The 27,479-nt window shown below is 38.9% G+C and overlaps 1 protein-coding gene across 1 annotated transcript; it reads left to right on the forward strand.

The window, feature by feature from the left end:
* Nucleotides 1-17,505: 17,505 nt before the first annotated feature.
* Nucleotides 17,506-25,470, forward strand: LOC115810378 (opsin-5-like). Its single transcript, XM_030772310.1, has 6 exons — nt 17,506-17,647; nt 18,690-18,895; nt 22,337-22,436; nt 23,577-23,681; nt 24,024-24,247; nt 25,018-25,470. Exons 1-6 carry the CDS (start codon nt 17,506-17,508, stop codon nt 25,468-25,470), a joined length of 1,230 nt encoding a protein of 409 aa, XP_030628170.1.
* The last annotated feature ends 2,009 nt before the right edge of the window (nt 25,471-27,479 follow it).

Consider the following 27,479-nt stretch of genomic DNA (forward strand, 5'->3'; position numbering starts at 1 on the left):
TGAATACAACGCTGGCGTCTGAACAGGGAGAACAAGTAGATAGTTATTGGGCTGAGCATTCCTCATGAACCATTATATCTCTTTCAACAACAGGTCTACACATCCCATGACAATGTCTTTCACTTGTTCTGATGTATATTATTTATGTACATTTTTTGATTAGATTAGATCAAAGAAGTCATACTAAAACATGTAGCAATAAATATACTGCTAACAGGCAATGTTTATAATATATTCACACCTTCTTTGAAAGTAGGGATACAGATAAGAAGAAAACAAAAACTCACCTCACAATAATTTGACACTGATTTGAGTAACCACAGTATACATTTAACTGACTCGTCATAATTTTTTTTTTTTTTAATTTGGTTTTATTTTAGTTCTGAAACTGCCAGAGTTTTACTTCTATCTGTGACAGTAAAAGTGTCATCAGTAACTTGACAGGAGCAAATCCCTCCCATCTTTATTTCTGCCTGTTAAATTCATATATGAACATGTGTGTACATGTCATGTGATGAAGTTTTGAGAAGAAACACCAAATGTCTGACAACTCTACTCTCTGACCCCACAAATCATAATTTAAATGCTGCACTGTTTTAAGTGAAGACATCTGCCAATGTCAGTAAAAATTCATCCATAAATAATGATGATCCATCTTATTTTGCCCTCGGTTACTTGTCTCTGTTGGTTTTATGTTGAGCTATTCCTTTTCTCTCTGTAACACTAACTGTCATTTGTCACATCTCATCTTATACCCAAAACCCAGAGTATATGATTGTTATATGATCATATTTACAGGAGTGTAAACAAAAAGTAAGAAGTATCAGCATGGGATGACAGCAAGTTGAATCAAATTAGTCAAAATTAGTCCACAGGCCAAATACTTTGCCTCTTTTCTTTTTTAATGTTGTTTTTGTTTGATCTGTAGGTCTTGTCACAGGCCTTTCATTGATTGTCCATGCTGAGAGAGCTCTGAGCAAAAGATTTCCTCCAGCGTTTTCACATTTTAAGGGCTTTGTGGCCTAAATTGAAAAATACTGTGTGTTGGCTTTTGGCTGCTGAGAGCTGCCTTTTATTTCTATAGTCGATTTCCCAGTTCCTGATGGCTGAAATGAAAATTTCTCTCTCTCTCTCTCTCTCTCTCCCTCTCTCTCTCTCTCGCTCTCTCTCTTTATTTCCCTCTGGAGAAACACTTGGTTCTCATATTTTTATTTCTCCCTCACCAGAACATGCCATGACTGAAGAGGCCCTTTCAAGAGCCTGTGGTGTGTTGTATAGTGTGTCAAATGTCTGTTTTTCTGCCACTGAAGGCCCCTAAAGGCCTGTTCTACTCATGGAGATGTCACTCTTCTCAAGGGCCTTCGGACTTCGACTATGTTCTTACAGTAAATGTTCCCACCAGTTCGCATTTAACTTTAACCTCCACATCCTGACTTTCTCAGGCCAACAGATCAATCAACGACCACAAACACTCAGATTTTCTCATTTTTCTTTGAGAGACAAATTGTTAGTCTATTTAATCTAATTCATATCTGCATTAGCTAGAATATCTCAGAAGTAGCCTTGGATATTTGATGCCAGTTATTGAAAGTCACTTTTGATTAAATATGTTCCTTTCAAAAATCTTGTGATCACATTTCCCCCTCTTTTTATTGTCCTTTTTGTTCAGAATGTAAAATTACTTAAATACTTAAAACACCTGCTATTTGACTAATGCATTTGGAAAAAAGTTATTATAACAAGTGACATAAGAAGTCGCTCTATCTATATCAAGTATTAGATGGAACGACATGATATAACACATGACATATATCATGTTTAAAGTGTTCAGTAGCTAACATAAAATTTTAGATAAGGATCCAAAGTCATAAAATTTTGCTTTCAAGTTTTATCAGATACAGCCAGTTTTATGGGTGTTTCAGTGAACCTAAGATACATGGACAGTAAAATTTGTGATGTTATCCTTTAGATGGTACCTCAGTCATTTGATATACCGTATGTACTGTATAGTGGTTTGAATATAAAGTGGTGTGTGCTGCACAGAAATTAGTAAAACAAGAAAGACAAAAAAAAGAAAAAAAAGAAACATGAAATAAATAGCGCAATAATTTCTTCCCCCAAGCAGTCCGGCTCCTGAACACCATGCTGCCCCCATCCTCTCTGGATTCTATTCTTCACACCCTGCTTTGACACCCTCCTCAGACCTGTACAAATTTCTCCCACTGCACAGCCACTTTATTGGACAGTGAAAGACAATGCACAGCCGCTTTGTAAAAGTGTTAAACTTATTTATATTCAACACACTGTCTTCCCATCATGCTTGCCCCACCACCAGTTATAGAGCCCTTAGTGTAATGTCTCTCCATATTTTTAGCACTGTAACAAAGTATATTTATTGTATTGTACTGTCTGTGGTCTTGGTGTCTTGGTATTTATTGTATTTATTGTATGTCTGACTGTATGTGCTGCTGTCTGTCTATGTTACACCATTTGGTTCAAGGAGGATGTCATTTCATCTCTGCTGTATGCTGTACTGTATATGGCCGAGATGACAATAAAGCTCCACTTGACTTGACTTGATCACGAAGGAGTTGTGAACTTTGACCTTAATCTTTAAAAAGGTTCAGGAGAACAATTACACTCTGTTGCTACAAACTGCAAGACACAAGAATCAATCACAAGAAACAAAATAACAGAATGGTACTATTTCGGTTCAAAGCCGTCACATAGACAAGTCCTCAGGATATCTTGTGTTTATTCATGATTATAACATATGCAGTGAACTGTAGACTACAGTATAATCTCAGTATCCACATAACTCCAGAAAAGCACTGAGTGAAATCCAATCTGACATCATATGACATTATGTCACTGTTTGATTTTTTTTACCCATCATTCGCTCATGGGTTGCAGTGGCATGAGACATATCAATGACAGGCACATTTAAAACCCATCATTCACAATGCTACAAGCAGATATTTTATGCAAGCCACAACATAATGAAAAACTCACTCAGGAAGACAGAAAGAAGTGACAGATTGTAGAGGCAGGAAAGTGAGAAAGACGAAAGAGCTATGGAAAATCAGAGAAAGAAACAAAAATGCCTATATATACTGTACCTTAATTACATCTACAACAGGAGAGAGAGAGAGAGAGAGAGCGACAGAGAGAGACAGAGAGCGTGAGAGCAGGACACTGTATTTCATTAATACGTGCTACACTGTGAAGTTGTGGGCAGGAAGTAATGGAAATTTCCACAGAGTTAGGGTGACAATATAATCTCCTTGTGTACAAGGCTAACACTGTATTCATTAAGATTCTGCATAATACACTGAGCCTGCTCTCTAACAGTGGACCCCTGCAAGCTAAACCTACATAAGATAAGACACCTCAAGAGGTAAAAAGTAAACAATCAAATCTTTCAACTTATAAATGAAGTGTTATTTTAATCAGTTGCTCAGCTGGGATAATTAAGAACATTTAAGCCAAGTAATTTCTTAAAAAAAAAAAAAAAAAAGTCAAGTATGAAAACAAGCAACCAAGCAACTATGTGAGACTTTATAATTGGATCTGAAGATTGTTAAATTACAGAAGTTGCATTGCAGTACAGACAATTTCAGCTTTTGAAATACCACAATATTGTAATAGACCTTTAATACAGTCACATGTGACCATGAGAACATTGCTTACATACATACTCCATAAAATTCAATATCAAATTATTCTACACACTGTAATTAAGGGAACGTGAATGTGAACAGACAAACAGTTACACAGTCTTCCTGTCATAATATCCAGAATTGGCCTAGTTGTCTGAAGGTGCCCCTGCAGTGCAGAGAATGGATTTTGTGATATATTGATGTAATAGCAGGCTTCTTACAACCCACTGTCTAATTAACTGCAATCATTTCTATTGGCCTTGGAATGGAAACCACTCTAGACAAAGGAGGGCAGGCATTTGACTATGCAGGCTGTTTCTTGCAATGAGGTTTTAAAACATTATAAGGAATTATTTGTGTCTAGATGACATCAAAAACAATCAATTTGTTTATTGACCTATACACTTATTTCAAAATCATATTTTAAATATACAACACTCTTTTATGTTAGAGGTTTCAGAACATAGAAACTATTCTCTCTGTGGCAAAACAGAGTACACGTTTAGACGAGCGTGAAGTGCTGGAAGATGTTTCTCCTCAAATGCTAAATTTTTCTGTCACATTATAATGACACCCTACCCTGCAGCTATGAGCTCTGACATCAAAGAGCTCAAAGAGAGAAAACTCACTATTGGGTCAGAATATGACCTGCAGAAATGTCTGTCTCCACGTATCAGAATTGACATTTGAAAGGGTCTTTTATACAGGTACCTCAGAAAAAATAAAGGAAACGCCATTATAAAGTATCTTAATAGAGCTTTGGGCCACCATGAGTCACAGGAACAGCTTCAATTCACCTTGGCAAAGATTCTACAAGTCCCAGGAACTCTGCTCTACTACATACACAAGATACTCCATCTTTGTGCCATCCAAAACTTCCCATAAATATCGCATTTGGAAAAAAGGACCTGCGAGAGCCTTTCCACATGGAAATCAGACATTTAGCTCATGTGTTTTTTAGAGGTGTGAAGGTTGACCCCTCACATGATTTTTTCTATTTCCCAATACTCAGGAGATCACCAGCTGTGTTCCTCACACCACATTCCTGACAAACATGCATTTTATATGTATCTATAAATAAGGGCTTTACGCACCGCATGGCATTTCGACTGATGCAACGTTAATTGCTTAATTAACTTCGAAACCATATCTGTGTAAAACGTTTATCAGCATACTATGTACTTACCACTTACTAAAAGTGCTTCCTTGAATACGGAAGTTACCTCTACAATATCACAGAGAAAACTTAAACAATGGACCAACATTTGTCATTTAGCATCAGGGGGATGTCTGTTTGCAGGACAGTGTTGAACACGTAGTATATTCACTAAGTCTTGCTCACACTTTTTGCGGCACTTTCACAGAAAACTGCACTGGTATCTTGATCTTGGTTAGGAGACAAAGGTCGAACGTCATCTTAATCATGTGAATTGTCCATATGTATTTATGTAATTCAATATGTAATTACATGTGTAATTTTATGTTCACGGAGGGGCATTATAATGGATAGCTGCTTGACTACATGCATTGCAATACATTCTGACTGACATGAGATCAATGTTCTTTCACCATAATTAAGAGAGGTATTGTTCTTGACACATTACAAGTCAGAATATGTTTTGACCCTCTGGGGATAATTAACAAAGCAAGATTTCTTAGTTAGCTGAATGACTTGAGCCAAAATTCAAACATGCCCAAAAGGAGAACAGCTAACTCTTATCTTAATTTTTAACGTAAGTCATCCAGCTGAGTATGATACTGAATATCTCTGTTGACTTTGGTACCAACCTTAACAAATATCTTCCAATACGGTATCCAATTTCATTGTTTTCCACTGTGGTTAAAGTGTATCGCAATCAAAATCAAAAATTTTCTAAGGTCAAAAAGGAAAAAAAAGGAAATAGTATACAAAAATAGGAAAGACAGGAGTTAAGTATCTAGTTAAGAACACATTATGCACTTACAAAAAAAGGACTTATATGAACAATGATATACTAAATAATATTCCTGCAAGGCCTGGGGTTTTTTGCCTACTCTTCATATAATAGAGAGGTGACCAGAGGATGATGGGAGGTTGGATCTGACCACAGGGCTCCCATTTAGCCCATAACCCAAACAGTTTTGAGCCCGCACTCAAAGTGAGGTGTTTGTGGAATGTGTCTGTAACTGGTGAAGTTCCAGGCCTCACAGGCAGTCTTTGCTTCACGGGATCTTTTAGAGGTTTATTTGATTTCCACTCTTTTGCTGGACACGGTGCAGATTCCACGTAATGTTCATAGTGTAGATAGAACATGTTAAGGCGTGGGGTGAGGAGGGGGGGGGGGTTGCCAGACGAAGCAGAAGGGTTGAACTTCAGGCTGCCCTGCGGTGCATTCCTTCAGCCTGGGAGCAGCTGCAGCTAAGGATGAGAAGTGAAACTTCTATATGGACATAGAATCTCTGTCTCACTGTCTCTTTTTCTCTCTCTTCTTTCTTCCCTGTATCATTCATATCTTTGCTACATAGTATCTTTGAGGTATTCTTTACCCGTTCTTTCTGATTCTGGATAAACAGAAGTTCATGTGTTGGGATGTGGTTGACCTGTCCACTTTTGAGTGTTCTTAACTCAGAGGGATTACTGCACCCTTTCAGACCTTCATAACTTAAGACCTGAGTCTCAAAGGTGAAAGATCATTAACCCTGTTTGGTGACCTTGGTGCAAATATCTGTTTTTGCATACTGGACACATTTTTCAAGCTTTTCAGCTCTTTGCTGGTTTGTTAACTGCAAGGGATCATAAGGAACTTCAGAGGTAGTTACATTCAGTTAACCTTATTCCACCTTAAAATTATTTAAATTCATTGGAATTTAGGGAGTGTTCACACTTGGCCTGTTTAGTCCTATTCAATTGAACCTCTATGCAATTGCTGCATTAGAGCAGTTTATCTGAACAACTGTGAATACTGTCATTTGCACACAAATAACCACACCAAGACAACTCGAGAGGGTCAATCTCCATCCGCTTCCAGGCAAACTCTGGCTCAGTTTATAGTATAAATGCAAGATGGACCAGTCACAGCATGTGATGACAAAACCTTTGAGATTGTGAGGATACAGAGTGGATTTTAACTTGGTCAAACAGCACACCTGCAAACTGAGCCAAGATGAGGTGAAGTGTCTCATTAACATTTGGTCAGATGAGCATATCATCACATTATGGCGGGAAAAAAAGACTATACAAGCATACCTTCTTCTTCTGATAATAGCAGCTATGCTGCCCGTTACATTCCGGTACTGGCATTTACGATGTTTCCTTCTTTGAGCATACATTCTCTGGTACTTACTGCAGATCAACTCCAGTAAGTCTTTCAGCTTCTGGAAGTATTCTTTCATCTCTGTGAAAACTCTTAATTCACGAAGGTATCCGAAGGGGTAAAAAACACAAGAACAGACATGACAGAGTATATCATGATTCCAGTATCATCAGTTGTTCTTCTTTTTTAGCGTGGTTTTGTCACAGCTATCATACAATGTTAGATCAAATCAAATCCAAGCAGGGTATGACATTATCCATGTGGCTTTTTGGTGCATTTCCTCAAAAATTTTTGGTTCAGTGGTAAATGTCAGTGTGAACCCTAAGCGAACTACAACTAAAATGCAGCAACATATTATTTTTTTTTTTCACATTGGTCCAGACCAAAGGAAATGAACTATAATTGTGAACACACCCTTAAATTATTTGACAAAAAATTCAAAATGCAATGTGTTATTATATTGTCATAGCTCTAGGATGACTTTGCATTATTGATTTTAACTTCTTGGAGAGTTGCTTTATTTGGGCTGACAGAGGTCACGGGGGAGGAGCTGAATCTGTTTTCAAAACAAATGATTCGGTTGTGTCTTCTTTAACTTTTAACCTCAAATATGTCCCACGGTGTGTGTGTGTCTGTGGAGGGGGGCGGGTCCCATTTCACACAGCATCACAAACGCCTTTTAACTTAATTAAAAATTCACACCTATGGACATTATTTCACCAAGTCAACCAGAAACTTATCATTTTAATGTTCTGTCAGTTTTCGTTACATGCTCAGTAGGCCCCACTATCTGTCCTTTTTAGCACGCAATGTACGGGCAGCAGAGCTTGAAGTAAGATGAAGTAATATGAGATAGCTATCAAACTCCAATCATTGCCAAAGGCAACCAATTTTGGAGTGTTCCTGCGTCACAATCTATAGAGTGTTCAAATCCAAGGCAACCATCTGGTAGTGCTCAGGCACAGTTGATTAGCTTTTAATTGATAACCTGAGGCCTGAGAAAATTGATTGTCCCTCTGTCTCCACAAGACTAGTCTTGTTTCTTTCTGTTTATTTATTTATTTATTTATTTTGAATTTGGGATGTTTTCTTTGGATTTTGGGAAATGCAGCGTTCTCTGGGGCCTTTGCAGCTAGTGCCAGAGTTTTGGACTTGTTTTCTTGGCCTCTGCTGTTGGAGTCACTGAACCAACAATGCTGACATGACTGACATCCACAGAGCTTTCCTTCTCTTGAGAGAATGAGAAGAGAAGAAAAGCTCTATTTAGAAGTCCCATATTTCATGATCAAAACCATGAATTATGTGATTTGAAAATATAGCACAGCCATAGAGTATGTGAAAGTCACATCGTCTCCAAAATCAAGGGACTTCTGCATTGTCCCCAGCAGTTATTTCAATCAATAACATCTTTACTGAGTCTTTTTTATCTGTTCCACAGGAGGCAGGTCATCTCATGATACCCTTGATGTCTCTGCCATATTTCATAATGCTATCTGATTGCATTAACTGATTGGTTTGCATGATTGATGGGTAGCAGGTGTTTACTCACTCAGGTTGCAGTGCACTGTTGAGTCTGAACAATGCTAAAATATTATTTGCTAAATTCTGAGATGATCTGATATGCCTCTAGAGAGGTGCTGTAGCTATTCCATATGAGAAACTAAAACAGTCAAAGCCAACATAGCATGTGTGAACAAGATGTTAACATAAAACCAGATCAAGATCCACAGCACACTCAGTAACCTAGGTTAGGTTAGCTAACTAGCTTAGCTAGAGCATGAATGGAAATTGATTTGGACTGAACTAAATTGATTTGAACTGAAACCTGCTGGGTAAGTATAGTGCAAAATGGACAAGACTTGATAGCATGGTAATTTATCATAGTCCCAGGAAACCAATGTAAACATACAAATAAAAAAGCATATAACATGTTTAATTACACTGAAACAAGTAAATAAAGCTAATTTCTCAGATGGGAAGTTTGGAATTCCCAAAAGGACACAGTATAAGAGAAATTACCATGTAATTACAGCTAAGTGTGATCAAGAACTGCAAAAACATCCCACAGTGCCTGAGGCCTTTAGTGAAAAGACATGGAAAAAAATTGCAACCACAGGTACAGCACACCACCACTTAAACACACCTTAAGACCATTATCGACACAGCACTGGCCAGGAGGCATTTCCTCAACACTTAACATTTTTCCTTGACATTTAGAAGCATAGGTTTGATCACAGAAGTGCTTGCCTTACAATATTCTGGACCAGCTCTAAGTTCTGATTCCTGGATTCCTATGTTGAACCCAAGTGAAAGTCATGTTCAGGATTTCTGAAGTCTGAAAAGGGATATTTTAGAACACAATTACACAACATCTGTAATTCAGCCCCTGTCATTTTGGTGAGAAGTAGTTAAAGTGGTCAGCATGTTAAAGTGATCCTCCTTTATGTAGCTCCAAGTATAAACAGGCAACACAGGAGAGCCTAGGTCTCGCTGCAGAAGAAGATACTTGGACCAGACTTTCATTTTACAGAGTAACTATAATGAAAAGTCAGTAAAAAAAAAAAAAGGAGAAAAAAATAAGCTTGATTGTGATTGTAAACCGTAATCAGAGGGATAAAATGTATCAGTAAATATCATCTTACATAGGGCTAGCCCCAATGGACCTTATTCAGAGTTTCATTTAAAGAACATCTGTCGATGGTATTAAAGACACGGATCAAGCATAGTTGTGGACGAAATGGTTTTGTTAATGGCTGTTCTGCACTGAGCAGCCCATAACCTGTGTCTGAAAAACCAACCGTTGAAGCCTTCATAATTATAAAATTAAAGTTATAAAAAAGACTTGCAGGACAAAATAAGTGATTTTTCCTTGTTGATTAGTATTACTAATTTTTCTAATTTTTCTGATTGCACTGATAGCTTAAAAGATGACTATCCATTTTACCAGATGAAATGGGATGCATAAATTGGTCCACAAATCATATTATAGACACATGCAGTAAGAAGTCCATGAGAGAGGCCTAAAACTTGGTGTGAAAAGAGTCATCACCCACCATCACCCACTTATCAAAGGCTGTCAGCTGCAGTATCCATTAGACTAGATGACTGGTGTGATGTATCATTGAAGGTGCTGCACAAATTTAGCATTCAACATGTGCAGTGCAGAGGCTAGTGGTATAACTGATACCAGCTTCAAATCGTGCCAAGAGAGTCAACAGGGGAGGTGTAAATTTATCCAGGCTCTGCTCTCCTTATCATCCACATGAATTTACTGGCCATCTGGGGAGGAGGTTATGGAGTGTTTCACTCCCCAGTAAAGGAAACAGGTGCATGCTAATGGTTATGCTATTCAGTTCCAGTCCTCCCTTACCCTCTGTATGTGAAGGCCTGCCATCAGTTAGTATCTTTTTCTTGGGCTGTAGGACAGATGTGTTGCAGCTGGGTGTTGCATTCTGCTGTGTTTTACACAGGATCCTTCAAATGTTGCCCAGGTGGGGACAAAGCATGAGGACTAAGTTACGGTATGAATTAGCCCGAGGGACACTGAGCAGAAACAGGGGGCCGATTTTTATTTTTTTTTTTGTACTCTGTAAACCTTTTTGATACATACAGTCTCACACAGTGATTGAGTTGAGTTCAAAATTAAAACTGTATGAAGAGATTTTTTTTGTGCATATGGAAGAGACTTTGTTTAACTCTAGTACTATAAGAGAGCTCACTGATTGGAACTATAGCTGAAAAAATGACCCAGACCAGGGTCTTTCTGCAGATGAAAGACAAGTGTGGGGCTATGCTGTCACTCTGAATCAAATTCAGTACACTGTGCGTCTAATGGAACTGTGAACATTCTCAGCAGGTCAATGAGTCGATACCTTTGACCGGATCAGCCAAACGTACTCAGTAAGTGAGGGAAACAGGCAGGACTGATGAAATCCTGCAAAGGAGCTGAGCTCTTGACCTTAACCTGAGGTCAAGCTTGGATGTCGTGCTAACATCGTCCACAAGTTTCCCTCTGACAGGAAACCTAGCCCTTTGAGCAGAGTTTGATTTAATTCTGCGCAACAGCCTGTAACTGTGGTAAATACAGCCCTGCCATCAGCTCAGCCATCTGTATCAGCCATCCAGCTTCAGGGTCTCTTATTTCATCATCAGAACTTCAAGACTAGCATACTTTTCTTAGGTAAGCAAAGGTGAGAAAAGACTCATATGTGTATTTTTTAAAGGTGACTAGAGCAATTCCATAAGATATGAGACACTAAACACTAAATACGAGATAACTGTGTTAACCAACTTTAGTAATCATTTGCTTTACTGTAGATATCCCTTTGGATATTAGTCATGCATGTTAATGGATGGCTCATACAGAGGGACTCCATTCTAAAGAACCATTCTAATATGTGTTAATTATGTATTTCAGTCATGAGACGGCATCCATGTTAATTTTATGTTATGCTGTTACTTGGTTTACTTGACTCCTTGGTCAGTTGTGTGTCTCTAAAAACCTACACTGATCACAGAGATTGGACAATAGAGCTGGTAACAAACAAGAAAGATGGTATTTATGTGTGTTTGAAGAACCAAATTTCCACTAGACTAGACATCTGAATTTGTGTTCTGATCAGGCACTCTGTAATGATAGCAGCCAGACTGTAATTAGCACTTTAGGTTTGCAATTCTACATTCTTATAAACTGTTACCTTCAAAAGAATACTAATATGAGTTTCTCTCCATGATAATGATTGTGATAATGATTAAGAACATGCTTTGCTTAATATTATTGTGATCAGGGCATGACTCACATCAATCACAGATCATTTTGAAACTGTCTAAAATGGGATAACTATTTAAATTACATTCAGTGACCATTTCCAGTTTATTTGTTTCAGCTATAATGAGGTGGTATTTACCTCAGAAGGTTCTGTGGGGTCAAGTGAGGCCCAGGGCCGTGTCTCCAAGGTGCAGCTCGGACAACCCAGAGAGATGACTTGCTCTAATCTCTAAACACCCTCAGGGCATTAGAAGGGCATGCCGAGTCCAGCCTCAGTGCCCAGGCATTCCTTAGGACAAAGCCTGCCGAAGGAGGGGATTTTTTGGATTAACTGGCCATGCCAGACAGCCCTGCACTGCTGGGTGGGTCTGAAGCCCCTGAAAGGGTAGAATGACACCAAGGCTGGACAAAGACACACAAAGCCTGGTAGTCTGGTACAGTGGCACTCAGCCTGCCAAGAAACTCAAACCCCTGACTTTAATAAAGACCCTTTAAGAACCTCAGAGTGTAGGGCACTCAAGTAACCACGTAGCAGTGAAATCACAGGCCGTCCAGTGTGCAGTCTAAATGTAACTGAGTTGTAAATCAGTGATCTTATGTGTAAATATGTTTCAGTGGAAAATGTAAATGTAATGACACTCCGGAAGAGAGTTCTGTCACACTTGGGTATAATAACTCAAATATCTATTCTGGTTCCCCTTTTTATTTAAATCACCTCTTCTATCAAGTCGTATGAACAGTGTCAAAAGTTAGATAAATTATTGATTAAATCCAGTGGTTGAATAAAATAATTATCATTTTTGATAGTTCTTTTGTAGACACATTTGACCAGTCCTGTTTAGCAGGTTAGGGTTACACTGCGCTGTCAGCTAACTCTGACTTTGGGGTTTGACCTTGTACCCTGTAGACCATGCTCCCCTTCTCAGCCATTCTCCCATGAGTTCACTATGTCTCAAGTGACTTCCAATTTCCTGATGCTAAAGTGTACATTAATTTGACCACCCCCCACCTTATCCGGCCGCCCACTACCAGATTTTACTAACTGAATGTCTTTCTGTTTCTCAGGAATTGTCAAGAGGAATGGCATTTGGTCTCTAATGAAGATTACTGCCACAATTCCTCATATTTACTGCTGTCAGTGTTTCACAACAATTAGAATGAGAGTTTCCCGGTTTGCAATCTGTGCAAGTTCCTCACAACAATGAAAACGTGAAAAAAAAGACTTTGAACTGTTAAAAATGATACTGATCTGGATTTTATTGTGCTGCTTTTATGTGGCTTCAGTAGATTTAAAATTATTCTCTATGTACATCCTTGCACTAACACACAAGTTTATTTTTTTCACTTACAGGATGCATGAGTGAATTCACACTCCTTGCCCATTCTGGGTAAAATATTATGAAGATGTAAACTTTAGGCTGTAGGCATAAGCATAAATTCTCTCATAAATGGGTCTTACTTACATAAGTTACCTGCTTAAATAAACAGCAGCTTGGGGGAAGAAATTGCCACCTGAATGGAGTGCCTACATAAATATTTACCCATGGTTTTGAGCCAAATACCTTGAACCAATGAACTAATCTATGCTGCTCTCTGAGCCCCTAACACACCATCAGCAAAGTAAAATCTCAATGAGACTTGCATCTCTGGAGCTCTGCCCACTTTTTCATTAGACTGTGTCTAGTAGTCTTTTAAGATGTTATGTTTTAAGAAGTTTATATGGGGTCACTGCTTATCATCAAACACCTGAAATAGTTATTTGACAAAACATAAAAAAGTGCAAATATTTGGTAGTTTTCTTTCTAAATAAGGGAAAATTACATGTGGTAAAGTACCAATTACTGCAAATTATCATGATAATGGGTCAGAAATTACAGTAAGGTTTAGTATATTACAAGTCTAGTGGTCATGCATGTACATTGAGCATACAAACCTCTGAAGACAGAGAGAGACTTTACTGTGTAGTTAAGATATGGTGAGGGCTGTGGTTTTGAACTGTGAAACTTGGAGTGGATGCCCATACTTAGCTACTAAAGCCTCACCATGCGCAGACATGAACCACAGCATGGAATGCACATTCAGAAAAAGGAGAAGAAGGGAGTAAATGCATAGGGCTCATTTAAGATTAATAGTCACAAAGGTTGCAATGAATGGAAAATAATTCAGTGCTCTCACGCAGGGTCTGGACATCAAGAGAGAAAGTGAAGTGATTTTTTTCTGCACTCCCTTTCTCTGTCAGCCACCTTCATTTGTGAGGGATCTGGCACGCTTTCCCTTCATTTAGAACACATAGAAAATGATCTGCCCGGGCAAAGTCATTTGTCATTCTCCAACACATTCAGGCTAACTGGACCACAAGTAGTCCATTCTGTGCATTGGGGCCCATTCATACAAATAGGTCCTGTGTACCAGCAGCTTAGCACCTCCACTCAGCAGAGTAAGACCGTGAGGCCAGGTCTGTGTCTCCCATTTTAATAGCACCATGTGTATGTCAATCAACCTTGTCTGTGTCTCTTATGAAGAGGCACATTGTATGTGTTCTCTGTGTCTGATTTTCTACACACTGCTATAAATTTTCATGTGTTTAAAAGCAAAAAAAAAAAACACTGCCAGTGGTAAGTCAAGGTTTTGTCAAAAAAAAAAGGAGGTGAAATATAAGACAATGGTCTTTTTATGCATATTTTAACAAAGTGACTGTGTTTTCATCTCAAAAACTTGTTATGTGACTCTCAGCATCTCCTAACTATTATTGCTCTGTGTGTCTTTCGGCTGGAAAATGATGTTTTGACGGTACTGTAATCTGCTTTACAAACCTTAGCCTATCCAGGGCTCCAAAAGCCATCAACCCAAGCTTAAAGCTGGCAGTGTTGTGATTACCGGCCTGTATTCCCACTGCCAAGGTAAACTGGAGGAACTCAGGCTTAGTCACGGCAGCCACTCAAATAGCCTAAACTCACTGCTCCTCCTCCCAAATCAACACTGGGCGTATGTTATGCTTCACATGTGATCAGGAGATTCAGCCTTTCCTTTTAGGAAGTACCAAGACGCACTGTTTTGGTCTGTCACATAATCAGTGAGAGCATTAGAAAGCATCTCTGAAGGCAATGTGGAAAATGGTACCTCAAAGAAAGAGCCTTTCACCTCCTGCTGTCAGATCTCATCACAAACAAGTGTGGAGGCCACAGGAGGTTAAAGGAAGTGAGAAAACACCAAAGGATTCAGAACTAAGCTTCCAGGAAGCATTGCAAGGAGGTAAAGAAAAAATGCAAGATTCCAGTGGCCTGCTCAGTTAGTGTTTTTCTCTTTTAAAATTCATCATACCAGGCCTGTGATGCTCTTGTCTGGGCAACCCTTATTAGAGTCAATTGTTCAGTCACATCCAAAGTAATTGCATAATTCTTGTGTCAAAAAGTTCATATGAGTTTCACTGGGTACAAAATTCACATGGTTACAGTACTAGCCCAATTACCATGATTTCATTAACTGTCTGTTTGAGATCTTTGGTTGAAGTATATGGCATCAACATACTTGGTTAAGAGATACACCTTCTCATAGAATCCATTTGATTTAAAATCGACATCCATGTGGTGACCATGTGGTCATTCCACATAGGCCACCACACAAAACATCACAAAATGGGCGACATCCACCACAATCTGTATCAATTTGCCACAAAGCCCCACACCAGGTTAGTAAATACGTTCTGTCAAAGAGAGTTTCACACAGTGATCAATGCCTTCCTGAGTGCCTGGAGGGTAGAGCAGCAGAGTGCTAAGTGAACACAGTGTTTGCGGCTGGATGGGTGACAGTGGGTCAGGGGTTCATCCCCACAGTGCCTGCTCTCTTCACCATTCAAAGAAGGAGTTGATGTGGAGGCCGGAAAATGGCAAGGCGCATGGAGGAGCCCAGCCCACCACATCCTGAGCACCGGGAGAGCCAGTCTGCTGGAAATGCCCAAGGAACAAGGTATGCACTGTGAGCACTGAGCCGGCTTCAGGACTCGGGTTACCCCGTAAGGGCTGTGTTTCATAGAGCAGCTCAGTTTGAGTCTGAAGGAGGGGGAGAGAGGATAGGCTAGGGGTTGACGAACAGAAAGAGATGTGGGTGTGATTAGTGCACGACCACCAAATCAACCTCTCTGTCATTTTTGGAGGATATGGAATGCTGCTTTTATTTTTAGTCTATTGTGGAAAATGTTAGTATAACAAATGAAGTGAGGTGAAAATTCTTCTGAAGATTTTTTTCAGTGATGAAAGGCTGATTAACAGGCCTTTACATGGCCTTTGTGGCAAGTATAGAGTCCCCAAATATGTCTTTTCCACCAGGAACCAGCACATGCCAGCAAACACAAGCTAATGAGGTTTGCATTGTTGGGTTCAAGTCTTATAAAAAAAAGGCTTGCCTCATTGAACCAGAACTTTAACTGAATGTTTCTCAGATCATAATTTTAGAATATAGAAAAGCAAAGAAAGGAGATTTGGTGGTGGTGGTAGTGTAGGTGATGTTGGTGTTATTGTTCTTGGCCGCAGTAGTGATGTTGTCCTTGGTGTTGGTGTTGTTTAGGTTTTCCTGAAGTGGCCCCACACACATTTTACCTATTCGAACATCACACAGTTGAGTGAGAAACAATGGTCTCATTATTCCACCAAAATATCTTAACTAATTTACTTTAAGTTGGATTTATTAACAGTACTCAGAGCTGAACACCCACTGTTCAAGAATGTCTGCATTCAGCAGTTGGCAGGATGCCTGAAAGAAGATACCCAAACTGTCCGTAAGTTCCCAATATGCTGTTCTACACACCGTTTAAATATCTTATCCATTACTTATTTTAGCCCAGTCTTGCAGCTTGCAAAACCATTACCACAGAGCCCCTCAGCCTATTAGTTCATACAGTGTGGTGATCTGACAGAGGCCACTAACAGGATTATCGTGCAGTTCCAGTACTTAAATTCATGTAATTCCTAAACCAGTTTATATAGGCTTACTAGGAGCTAGAGTAACATAAATCCATTTATGACATGTAGATAATGTAAACACAAATGAGACAAGTTTCCAAGATGCACAAATGATTGTTGCCTTTTAAATGGTTGCACTAGCTATATAATCATAATGACATCCTTCTACAAGATATAAATCTCCTTGAATAAATGAACATGGTACACTACGACAATTTTACAGTGCAATTATATCATAAAAATCAGTCTTACCATTTGCAGTGAAGTTAAATTTATTTAAATTGGGCAAATTAATTAATGTTATGAATATTACAGTTTCTTTAATATCTTTTGGTCTTGTGAACTAATCTTGTTGTCCCTTTCATGTTTCAGCACCTTGGACAGTCCAACTGCTTCAACAAGCATACCTGTTGCATTAACAATCATTTTGTTATAACATTTATTAACTAATCAATCATAGAATTGCATTGAATTTGACCATAAAAGTGATAAGTAAGGCTCGTTGACTGTTACAAAAGCATGCCGTTTAACCGAAGCACTCTTTCAAAACATTTAATTTTCACTGCTCCTTGTGCAGTTCAGCATCACATTCCATTCTGACCTTCCTGGATCTCCACCTGCTTTTTCTTTAAGACATAAATTGGATTAGAGACATGCATGTTACCATTGGACAGTACTTTGGCACTAATATTTGTATACGCTGTTTGAGACCTCACACTGGTACATAGGGTGTGTCAGTGAAGTGTGTCAGTAGAACCAGGCTTTCACACATTAAGGGGAATCATTACAAGATTTGTGAGTAGGATTCATGATTGCACTATTGCACAATGGATATCATACTGACACTAAACAACCCTGTGAAAGTAGTCAACATACCTTGGAGGAACAATAATTTTAGCAATGTGGAAAAGGAACCTCCTCTATCTGAACAAGGAGAGACAATCATCGGCGCATATCTACTAATACTGGGTATGATAAGAATTTGTATATTTTGGTTTTAGTTTGCTGTAAAAACTGCATACTTTGGATTAATATTATAGCACACAAATAAATGTTTTTATTGTATGCAGCAGTTATTGTTTTAGAAGTGAAGGCAGCCTGTTGGGCAATAAAAATGAACAACCAGAGAATACGAAATGTATGCTTTAATCTATGTTTCAGATAATGTTACATCAATCCTGCTTGATCAATGCAGGATTTGTGCAACAATAATACATTCTTCATTAGTATGAGCTGAAAGATGCTAAGTTGGATTCATTGCTTTATTTCAAAAGTAGTACACTGATACCTCAAGTATTGTTGAATGTCAGCTCTCCAAAGCAAAAAGGTACATGATTATATTAATTACAAAAATATCATTACAATCTCAGTCCAATCACTCAAGACACTTTCACATATTTTAAACAGCATTTTCAGTGACAATTTTGCACGTAGTAAACATTGGCTCAGCATGATCTTATCTTCTTCCATGCAATCTAAGGGGTAAATCCTCTGTTTACCCTTTGTACTAGTGGCCTATGGCCTTTGAAAAAAAAAAAAAGATGGCTCTTAATCAAGAGCTTCTTACTGCTGCAGTGACCGTCCCTCAGTTCTGTTTCCCTCAGTTATGATAGAGGCACCCATTCAGAGAAGTTAGACAATATTAATTCAATGTGAAAAACAGATCTGGATTGGAACTAATGCAAGTCTTAAGCTAGATAATGCCTAATATTACTTTCTAAAAATCTTATTTTTAAGAATAGATGATTTCAGGTGACGTTGTGATGTTTCTAGTTGGATATGCGCAGAATACCTGAATACATATGCAAAAATGGCACAATGTGGGGGGGGGGGGGGGAAGCATCTACCATTTTTTATCTTTGTTTGTCAACAAAACACTCAAAGATAGATTTCTCTAGATTTCACCTCTGGGTTTCTCTTCTAGGCTTCTCTCCAGATGTGTCTGGAATTTTTTAAATGTAATTTTCTCTTTGTGTGATTTTAGAAATAATATTTGCATATTTGTTTACAGGCTGGCTCTCATGGCTGGGGAACAGTGTGGTGATATTTGTTCTCTATAAGCAGAGGATTTCTCTCCAGCCAACTGATTACCTCACTTTAAACCTGGCCATATCTGACGCCAGTATATCTGTGTTTGGATACTCCAGAGGGATTGTGGAGGTGTTTAACATTTTTAAGGATGATGGGTTCTTAATCAAGTGGATCTGGACATGTCAGGTGAGATGATGTCAGTTCAGTTACAAAAGTTGGAAAGTTCTGATTTGTCATGTTGTGAACCATTCTGTATTAAAAATTTAAAATCTACATGATTCCAAGATTTCCGAGAGCTACTGTTTGATACTGCCAGGGTAGTAAAAATGTAGCAATAGAGATTGATTTGAATTAGCCAGAGTACAATTTGATCTAAACACCATGAGAAATCATACTCTAGCTGTAAGGAAAAAATGTCTACCGTTGTGACTTGTCCAAAGTCTATGTGAAAGAAAAAAGCCTTTAAATTAAACCTTTGGAGATTAACATTGCCAGAGGTTCTAAAGTACACAGGCACAGAAAAGCATAGAAGTCGGGCAAATTATGGGATTATCCAAACGTGGGTTGGGAGCTAGAAGTCTAATGAGATTACTGCACCACGATGAGTCCACTCAGCACTAACACTGTGAGCAAAGAAAAGATTTTTTTTTAAACATTCAACAGTGGTAAACAGTTATCTAATGCAAGCAGTGCTGGTCATCACTGTTTCATACATATTGTCTCTTATGATAAGGAGAACGTGAGAATGAATTGCATTTACTGACATAGACCACTGCATATGTTCAGTCACTGGTTTACATGTATTGATATTTAACAGTTTAAGTTTAATACAGATATCTCACTCCATTTTCAAAGAATATTAAGCATTTAAATTTTCATGGGATTTAAAGGAAAAGATACAATATTGTCTAAAGGAGAAATGAGATGCCATATTTTTTAAACTAATGATGAGTCCCAACATTTGTATTTCCTCAAAGAGTTAAGGTTAGGTCATGGGTACATGCTGTCATTTATGCACACAACTGTGGCATTGAAGTGAAAATAAACATTTCAGTATAAGAGGTACTGATCTAGGATCAGCTCCTCTCAGTCCCAATATTTCTGTTGATTAGGATCATGAAAGTCAAAAACTAATCTTACATCAGCTCTCTTACTCTGAGAAATTTGATACACATGAAGGTTAGCTCTTAATTTATCCATGCAGAATAGAGAATGATGCATCTTTCTCTCATCACCATCATACAAATCATTCAAACGTATTTTTCTGTCTTACACTAGAATTGTACACTTTCTACATTTAGTCCTAACAAGAGAGACTTGTATTGGATATATTACTGTTGCTATCATTATGTAATACTATATGAGCATATATCTTTTTCAATGTTACAGTTTCACCTTTTTTTTTTATTCATGGCTTGTCATAATGGAAATATAAAATCTATCTTTAGAATAAATTACGTAGCATGTGGTATGCGTGGAGTCTGAAAAGCACCCCTAAGAAAAGTCTCTATGGTGTACTGTGAAATAGTCTGCATTGTCCTCATTCTTGGCTTGGAATTTTGGCTGCTTATTTTTCTTGCTCTAAGCTAGTGTGCAGTGGAAGCTATGATATGGATACCCCTTGCGAAAAGTCTGACTGTGGATCCTTAGAAAAACAGTGGAGTAACAATAACAGGGAGACTCCCTCCCTCCAATCAAAGATGTGGCAGATAAGAGCAGCCCTATTTCTGGGGCATAACTAAGGTGGTGAACACATCTTTGTTCCAGACAGAGCGCGTGACATGAGCTCATCTCCTCTCAGGTCAAGGGTATAAGGGAACCTATAGGTGCAGAAGGAGTACCTGCTTCACATATCAAATATTGTACATATTGACATTGCACACACACACATCCCAAACCCACACAACCTGACCTGTCTACTGCCATACAGAGAACAGAAGGAGACACATGAAAACAGGAAAAGAGCGTTGGAGAGGTGGTAGAATGGGAAAAGGGAGAAAGTGTGGGAATGAGTACATGTATATGTGTGTTTGTACATAAAAGCTCCATGAGGGAGAGAGAGAGAGAGAGAGAGAGAGAGAGTAAAGGAGTAGAGAGAGAAGAAAAGCGAGAGCAAAAGAGCGAGACAGGCATGTGAGAAGAATTAACAGATTACTGCATCAGCGTGACAGGACATGAACAGGTACACGTGGGACCGAACACACCACCCTGAAATTCCATCCCCAGCCCTGCGGCTCCATGGGATCCACCAGGATGGGAGAGAGTTGGGCAAGCCGTTCAGGCTCTAATAGGACAGGGAGAGAAGGAGAGCTACTTATTTGGATAGAGTAAATGGAAGTGGTGCCAACATCTGCGGGGCATGTATGATCCTCCCGACCTCTTTGCAAGTTTCCCAAAGTGGTTTCAACTGTTGAGAGAGTGCATATGTATTCAACAGAATGCATTTTTATTTTATATTATTTTATTTTATTTCATACCTGGGGCTACACGCTGCCAGATTTGCACAGAATTTAGCTACGCATACACAGCTAATTCTCTGCAAACCCTTGGGCATGAAATGATCAATGTTCATTTTCCCATTTCCAGTTTATTAAATACAACTCTGATTGTCTTTTATTTCCAAACATCAATATTATGCAAAACAACAACAATAGCAATATCCAACAACAACAACGAGGATAACAACAATGACAATATTGATGATAATGATTCTAATGACGACAACGATGTCAACAAGAGGAAGAGGAAGAAGAAGAAGAACAACAACAACAATTAGCACCATCATCATCATCACCATCATGATTATTCTTGTTGTTATTATTGTTGTCATCATCTTCATTATCCTCCTCCTCCTCCTCCTCCTCATCATCATCATCATCCAGGATTTTTCTGTGATTTCCTGATAATTAGTTTGACCTCAGGATATGGCCAGCTCTGTGATTAAACAAGAAAAAACACCATTGCATTACATCAAATACTTTCAAATAATTAATTGAATTAAACAGGGATGGTAATGCATACAAAGTATATGTGTGTTGCCTCAAACAAATAGCATTCTAAATTTTAACCAATACTTGATTTAGAGATGCTTCATGACAGTCTATAATAAAAAGCATTAATCGACTGAAACTGATTTAAACTGAACTGAATGATGAACTATGGCTGGAAAACAAAGAGTCCAGCAGAGAGCAGGTGGCTATATAGATGCTGTAAAGTAAGGAGATTACTGTCCAAAGGAGATCAACTGCACTCAGTAGACGGAAAGCCTGTACAGTAGGGGAGAGACAGCAGGCTGTCACAGCAGGGTAACAGAATGATGTAGGAGCCTGGTTTGTACAGTTAGGTCCCTCTGGACTTTGTCAGATCATTTACTTCAGCTTAATATTGCATTGTTACTGCAGGCACTCGGCTCAAATGTTCAGGAGATATCAGAGGAAGCCTTAAGGCCAAGGTGAAGACATATCTAACCTAAACAAGCCAAGCAACAAACTCAGACATCAACGAAGACAGGCATGGGTTCTACTCCATTACACCAAGTGCCATTGAGTGACAGATAGGCCAAGCATGGTTTAAAAGCCTGATTTTGAGATATAATCTCTAACTATGAACTCTCTGCTGTCCTCCCAGGTGGATGGCTTTTTCACATTGCTTTTTGGCCTGGCCAGTATCAATACACTGACTGTCATCAGCGTCACAAGATATATCAAGGGATGCCACCCGCACAAAGGTACAATATCAATATCAAGTTGGCATTGAAATAGAAGTAGCATTGATAACAAACATGGACCTCCAGGACTGTAGTCATGATGTTCCAGAGGAGTCTTAGACAGATGCAAAATAAGTTATTTTCACATTGTTAAGATGTCAGGGAGCTCTCTGGGTTTTCTGTACCATCTCATTACCAGTTTAACAGCACATTCACTTTCTCATAACCTTGTCATTGGTATGTAATTTAGGTAAACAGTTTTTGTTTTGCTGTAATTGTAGCTGAGATATGTCACAAACAGTCGTTGGTTTATTACCACAGTTTATGAGACGCCAATTTAAACATATTTCTAGCAAATATAGCTCCCCTATTTTGGCCACCATTCATTATGTTTCAGTTTGCTTTACCACTGAATAAGGATATATATGTTACTAATGTATGTCACCTGAGAAGAACGATGAAGACTGAAATGAAAAATCTGGTCATTTGCTAAGACAAGTTTAGTTTTTGAGTGACCTTTGACCAGCTTTATTCTGTAGTGTTGTAAATTGTTGATCAATATTTTCAGATGACAAAATTTAGTTTAAACCAAGTAGAAATCATGTCCAAATGAGCCCAGGTTTCCAGGTGGTATGCTTTAACTACACTTTAAATATGTGAGTTAGGTGTTTAATGTTTGCAAAGTAAGAAACAGATTTTTGTTCCTTTACTTGAACACAAAGAAATATGCCCTATGCAAACAGAAATTCTTTTCACTGGAAAGACTGCCTCACTGAAACTGAAAGACCGAAAGAATAGCTCGTTGTTCATCAAATGTCAAAATCTGACATTCATAACTGTGTAAAGAATTTTGAGCTTAATCTTCAATCAGTCTATGATTCATTGTTGCTGAAATGTTGTGATATTTCTGAACCCTAGTGTGTTTTAAACAAGCAATCACTGTTTTGATACCAGCACTACAAATTTAGTGTATACAACATAAATCCATGGATTCAGTGACAGGATCTGGTGTAAATATTTGAACATTGGGGCTATTGATTGATTAACCAAAATACCTTCCTTTCCTCCTGTGGGCTTTTCCTCTGGTGATTTTCTTTGAAGATCAGAACAGTACAGTACAGCACATGAAACTCATTATATGTCTGTCGTGTGTGTCCACAGCATACTGTATCAGCAAGAGCACTATCGCCGTATCGTTGACATTCATATGGATAGCGGCTTTATTCTGGTCTGTGGCTCCTCTGCTGGGCTGGGGCAGTTACACAGGTACTTAGTAACACAATCCACACACTACATGAAAACCACATGCATACTTTTAAATAAAGAAAGGAAAAACAGGCAACTCCATCTTAAAACTCTAAGGCAATCAGCTACACACCGATTGTTTTTGATTTGGTTCAACCTTGGGGCAAGATGTCATTTTAAAGAACTTTCCTGCCCACAAATCTGCAAAGTGCTACAACTCACATAGGATAGGTGAGAACAGTTTTTTGTTTAGTTTTGTCTCAACAATGCATTGCATTCAGTTATTTAATTCTAATAGAATAAAATAGAATAGAATAGATATTTCCAGTATCTAATTTACAATATTCTCTCTCATCCCCATAGACCGTGGGTATGGTACCTGCGAAGTGGACTGGTCAAAAGCTACGTACTCCACCATTTACAAATCGTACGTCATTTCCATCCTCATCTCCTGCTTCTTCATCCCAGTGCTGATCATGCTTTTCTCCTACGTGTCCATCATCAACACTGTGAAGAGCAGCAATGCCATGTCAGCTGACGGGTACCTCACAGATCAACAGAGGAAAGTGGAGCGAGATGTTACAAGGGTATGGTTGGAACTATGGAGCCCATCCAAAGTACCAGCAGACCAGCCAGCAGACAAACTCATAGATAATAATTATTTATATGTTAGTCTCATAGCTAAACAAACATTTGTAGTATGTGCCTACACTGCTATTAATGTCTGTATTGAAATCTATCCAATTTAATGCATTACTGAAATTCATCCCTATCAAGCACAACAATGTAAAACATTATGAGCCATAAACATTTAGTGCTGTCGTGCATTTGATGGGAATGTAGCATTTCTCATTTGTAAAGCAGGCAAATACTTGGAGGTGGGAACTTTCAAGCGCCCTATTTCAACATGATGATTAAGATGATGAGCCATCTCTCTTCATTCTTTGAATACAATTCGACAGTTGCAGTTATCACACTTGCGCTGGCACACTCAACCCAGTATTCAAATGAAATCATCTCCTTTTGGTTAAGAAGAGTGGGAATGTGACCCAGTGGTGCAATTTACTGGAAAACAGTTCAAACAAAGCCACTCAAAACCTCCCACTACGAAGTACAGCCAAGAAACACAAATATACTTGAAGAAAGCCAGAAGTAATCGTAATCAGCAGCATCAAGTATACAAAGTAGACAAACATACAGAAAAGAACATACATACTTACATACACTCAAACAGAAAGTTGAAGAGTTTGACACATGAAAAAAACATGAGCTCTCCACTCATGGTCCCTATGGGATTTTATTCTTTCCATTTGACCCTAACCTCCTAACCTCTAGTGTTCACTGTGTTTTGTTTTAGGTATCCATTGTAGTTTGTACTGCGTTCATTCTGGCCTGGTCACCGTATGCAGTGGTATCCATGTGGTCCGCCTGGGGTTTCCATGTGCCCAGTATCACCAGTATCTTCACCCGGTTGTTCGCCAAGTCAGCCAGCTTCTATAACCCCATCATCTATTTTGGCATGAGCTCAAAGTTTCGCAGGGACGTCAGGGTCCTGTTACCATGCAAACCTGAGGACGAGGACTTGGTTCGCCTCAAGAACTTCAAATGCCTCAAGCCAAAAGCTGACACCACACCTGCCCAACGTGCCCAACAGGGGGAGCCAAAGTTGGCCAAGATGGAGTTCTTGGTAGCTGATCAAGACTCAGGGGTTAACAGTCCTCCACATACACCACCTCCAGTCAGTAAAGAAGTCTCCTGTCACCTCCCAGTGCCATTCAGTGTTCCAGAGTTTGAGAGTGACAGACTTTGATGACCGCTTTTATGTCTCAATTACTTCTTTGTTTGTTTGTTTGTTTGTTTGTTTGTTTTTTAACAGAATGTAACTTGAATTAAATCTCGTACTTGAATCTTGAGTGGCGTAAGCACCATTAAGAGTAAATGGGTCCTTTTGGTACTCAACATATAACTTAGCTGGTCTATGCTGAGAATCAGGTAGAATAATCTGCTGACCCTCTTGCAAAAATATACAGAGAAATTATGAAAGCCATTAATGCTGACACCTTCAGGCCTGAAACTAATTGGAATATACAGTATAAGAATAGCACAGACTATCTGGCTTTCATTTGTGGAGTTGGATGATTACTCATGCCGTGAAAATTCCCCCCAGTTAAATTTCTCAGAGGTCCCATCGTCTGAATGGCCATAATCACCTACACAATGAGTTCTTTTACCAAAGCTCTTGAGGCCACTGAGTCAAATGGCTGGCGGTTTAAACATATCCAAAGCCAGCTCTATGTTAACCCCATTTGAGCTTAGGGATCTTTCTGACTGTGCTACAGCAGGTATGAGGGTACTGAAGTGAGGAGCAATGGTGAGAGAAAGTTTTGCCCTGCTTTCTCACACCCTGCAGAGTCTACTAAATGGGTGATTGTCGGAGGAGGAGCGCAGTTCAAACAATGGATGGCCTGGTGAGATTGTGCACACCTACATGGTACCCTTTGAACCTCTGGCACACCCACACACTCAACTCACTCTGACTGGCAAGTCTGGCCAGTGTACATGGAGTCCGGAGACCAAAACTCCCCAGACAAACCATACCACCCCAGTAGAAAAAAACAGATATATTTTATGCTTAAAGATCAAAGCTAACAAACAAACAGACAGACAGACAGATAGATAGATAGATAGATAGATAGATAGATAGATAGACAGACAGACAGACAGATAGATAGATAGATAGATAGATAGATAGATAGATAGATAGATAGATAGATAGATAGATAGATAGATAGATAGATAGAAAGCATTTCAAATTAAAATGTTCTTGAAAAGTTTTTTATCGGGACATCCTTTTCTGTAGGGCTCATGTCCATTACAGTTGATCGCTGCTCAGAGATATGTCTATGCTGTGAGTGGGACGGACGAAGGGAGTTGCTCTCGCCAGCTCCCTTTCCCCTTTAATGAGCTGTCTAGATCTGGGAGCATGCATGCACACTAGTTGTTAAAGGTGTTCGCTACTGGGCGCACTACTGTAGAGATATATCAGCGTCTCACGGCTTTTTCCGTACCCACAAAACAATGATGTCGGGACTGCTGGATCTGTAGGAGAGTGTGATTTGCAGAATTTTAATTCAATCAAATCTGAAAAAAAAAAAAAAAAAACCAACAACAAAAAAACGTCTAAAGGTAAGTTTACCTGACATCGTTTTAGCCACTTTGTAATCTGTATTCACGACGTTTTGCCTCACACTTGATATTACCTGCGGTCTCTGGGTTTTTAATTTTTTGTCGATGCGTGTTGACCCTAACTTTTTTCCTGTTTCTGTCTAAACGAGCAGGCGCAAGAAAACAATTATGAGCAGGTACAAGAAAAAAAACGTATTTGCATCCAGAATTGTTGCAGTAGATGCGATATTTTTACAGTGGGGTACATCTAAAGCAAAGCACATCTTGGTACAGATTGTCCGTTCGTACAGTGGAGAGTGTCTGCCTGGCTGACTGGCTGAGTGAATGGATTTATGATCTCCACTGCGCTGCTACTGCACTAATAACTAGTACGGACTTGAACCTGTCGCCCACAGCCAATGCTTTATTTTCCGTTTCGCTGCAATTTTTTTTTTTTTTTTTTTTGGTTAGTTATTTAAACTCATTTCTCCTGAATATCAATGCGCCCCTGTTGCCCCGTAGATGAGACCTTTCTTCAGTTTTCATCCAAGGTGAAGTGTTATTGGTGTTTACATTAAAGCGGTTAAATGCATACACAAGAGCTAGTGACCTAAGGATACAGCAGTTTCTTCCTGTTTGCGTGGAAGATGTCAC

Source organism: Chanos chanos, chromosome 4 (genome assembly GCF_902362185.1).
Source record: "Chanos chanos chromosome 4, fChaCha1.1, whole genome shotgun sequence".
Classification (NCBI taxonomy): Eukaryota; Metazoa; Chordata; class Actinopteri; order Gonorynchiformes; family Chanidae; genus Chanos; species Chanos chanos.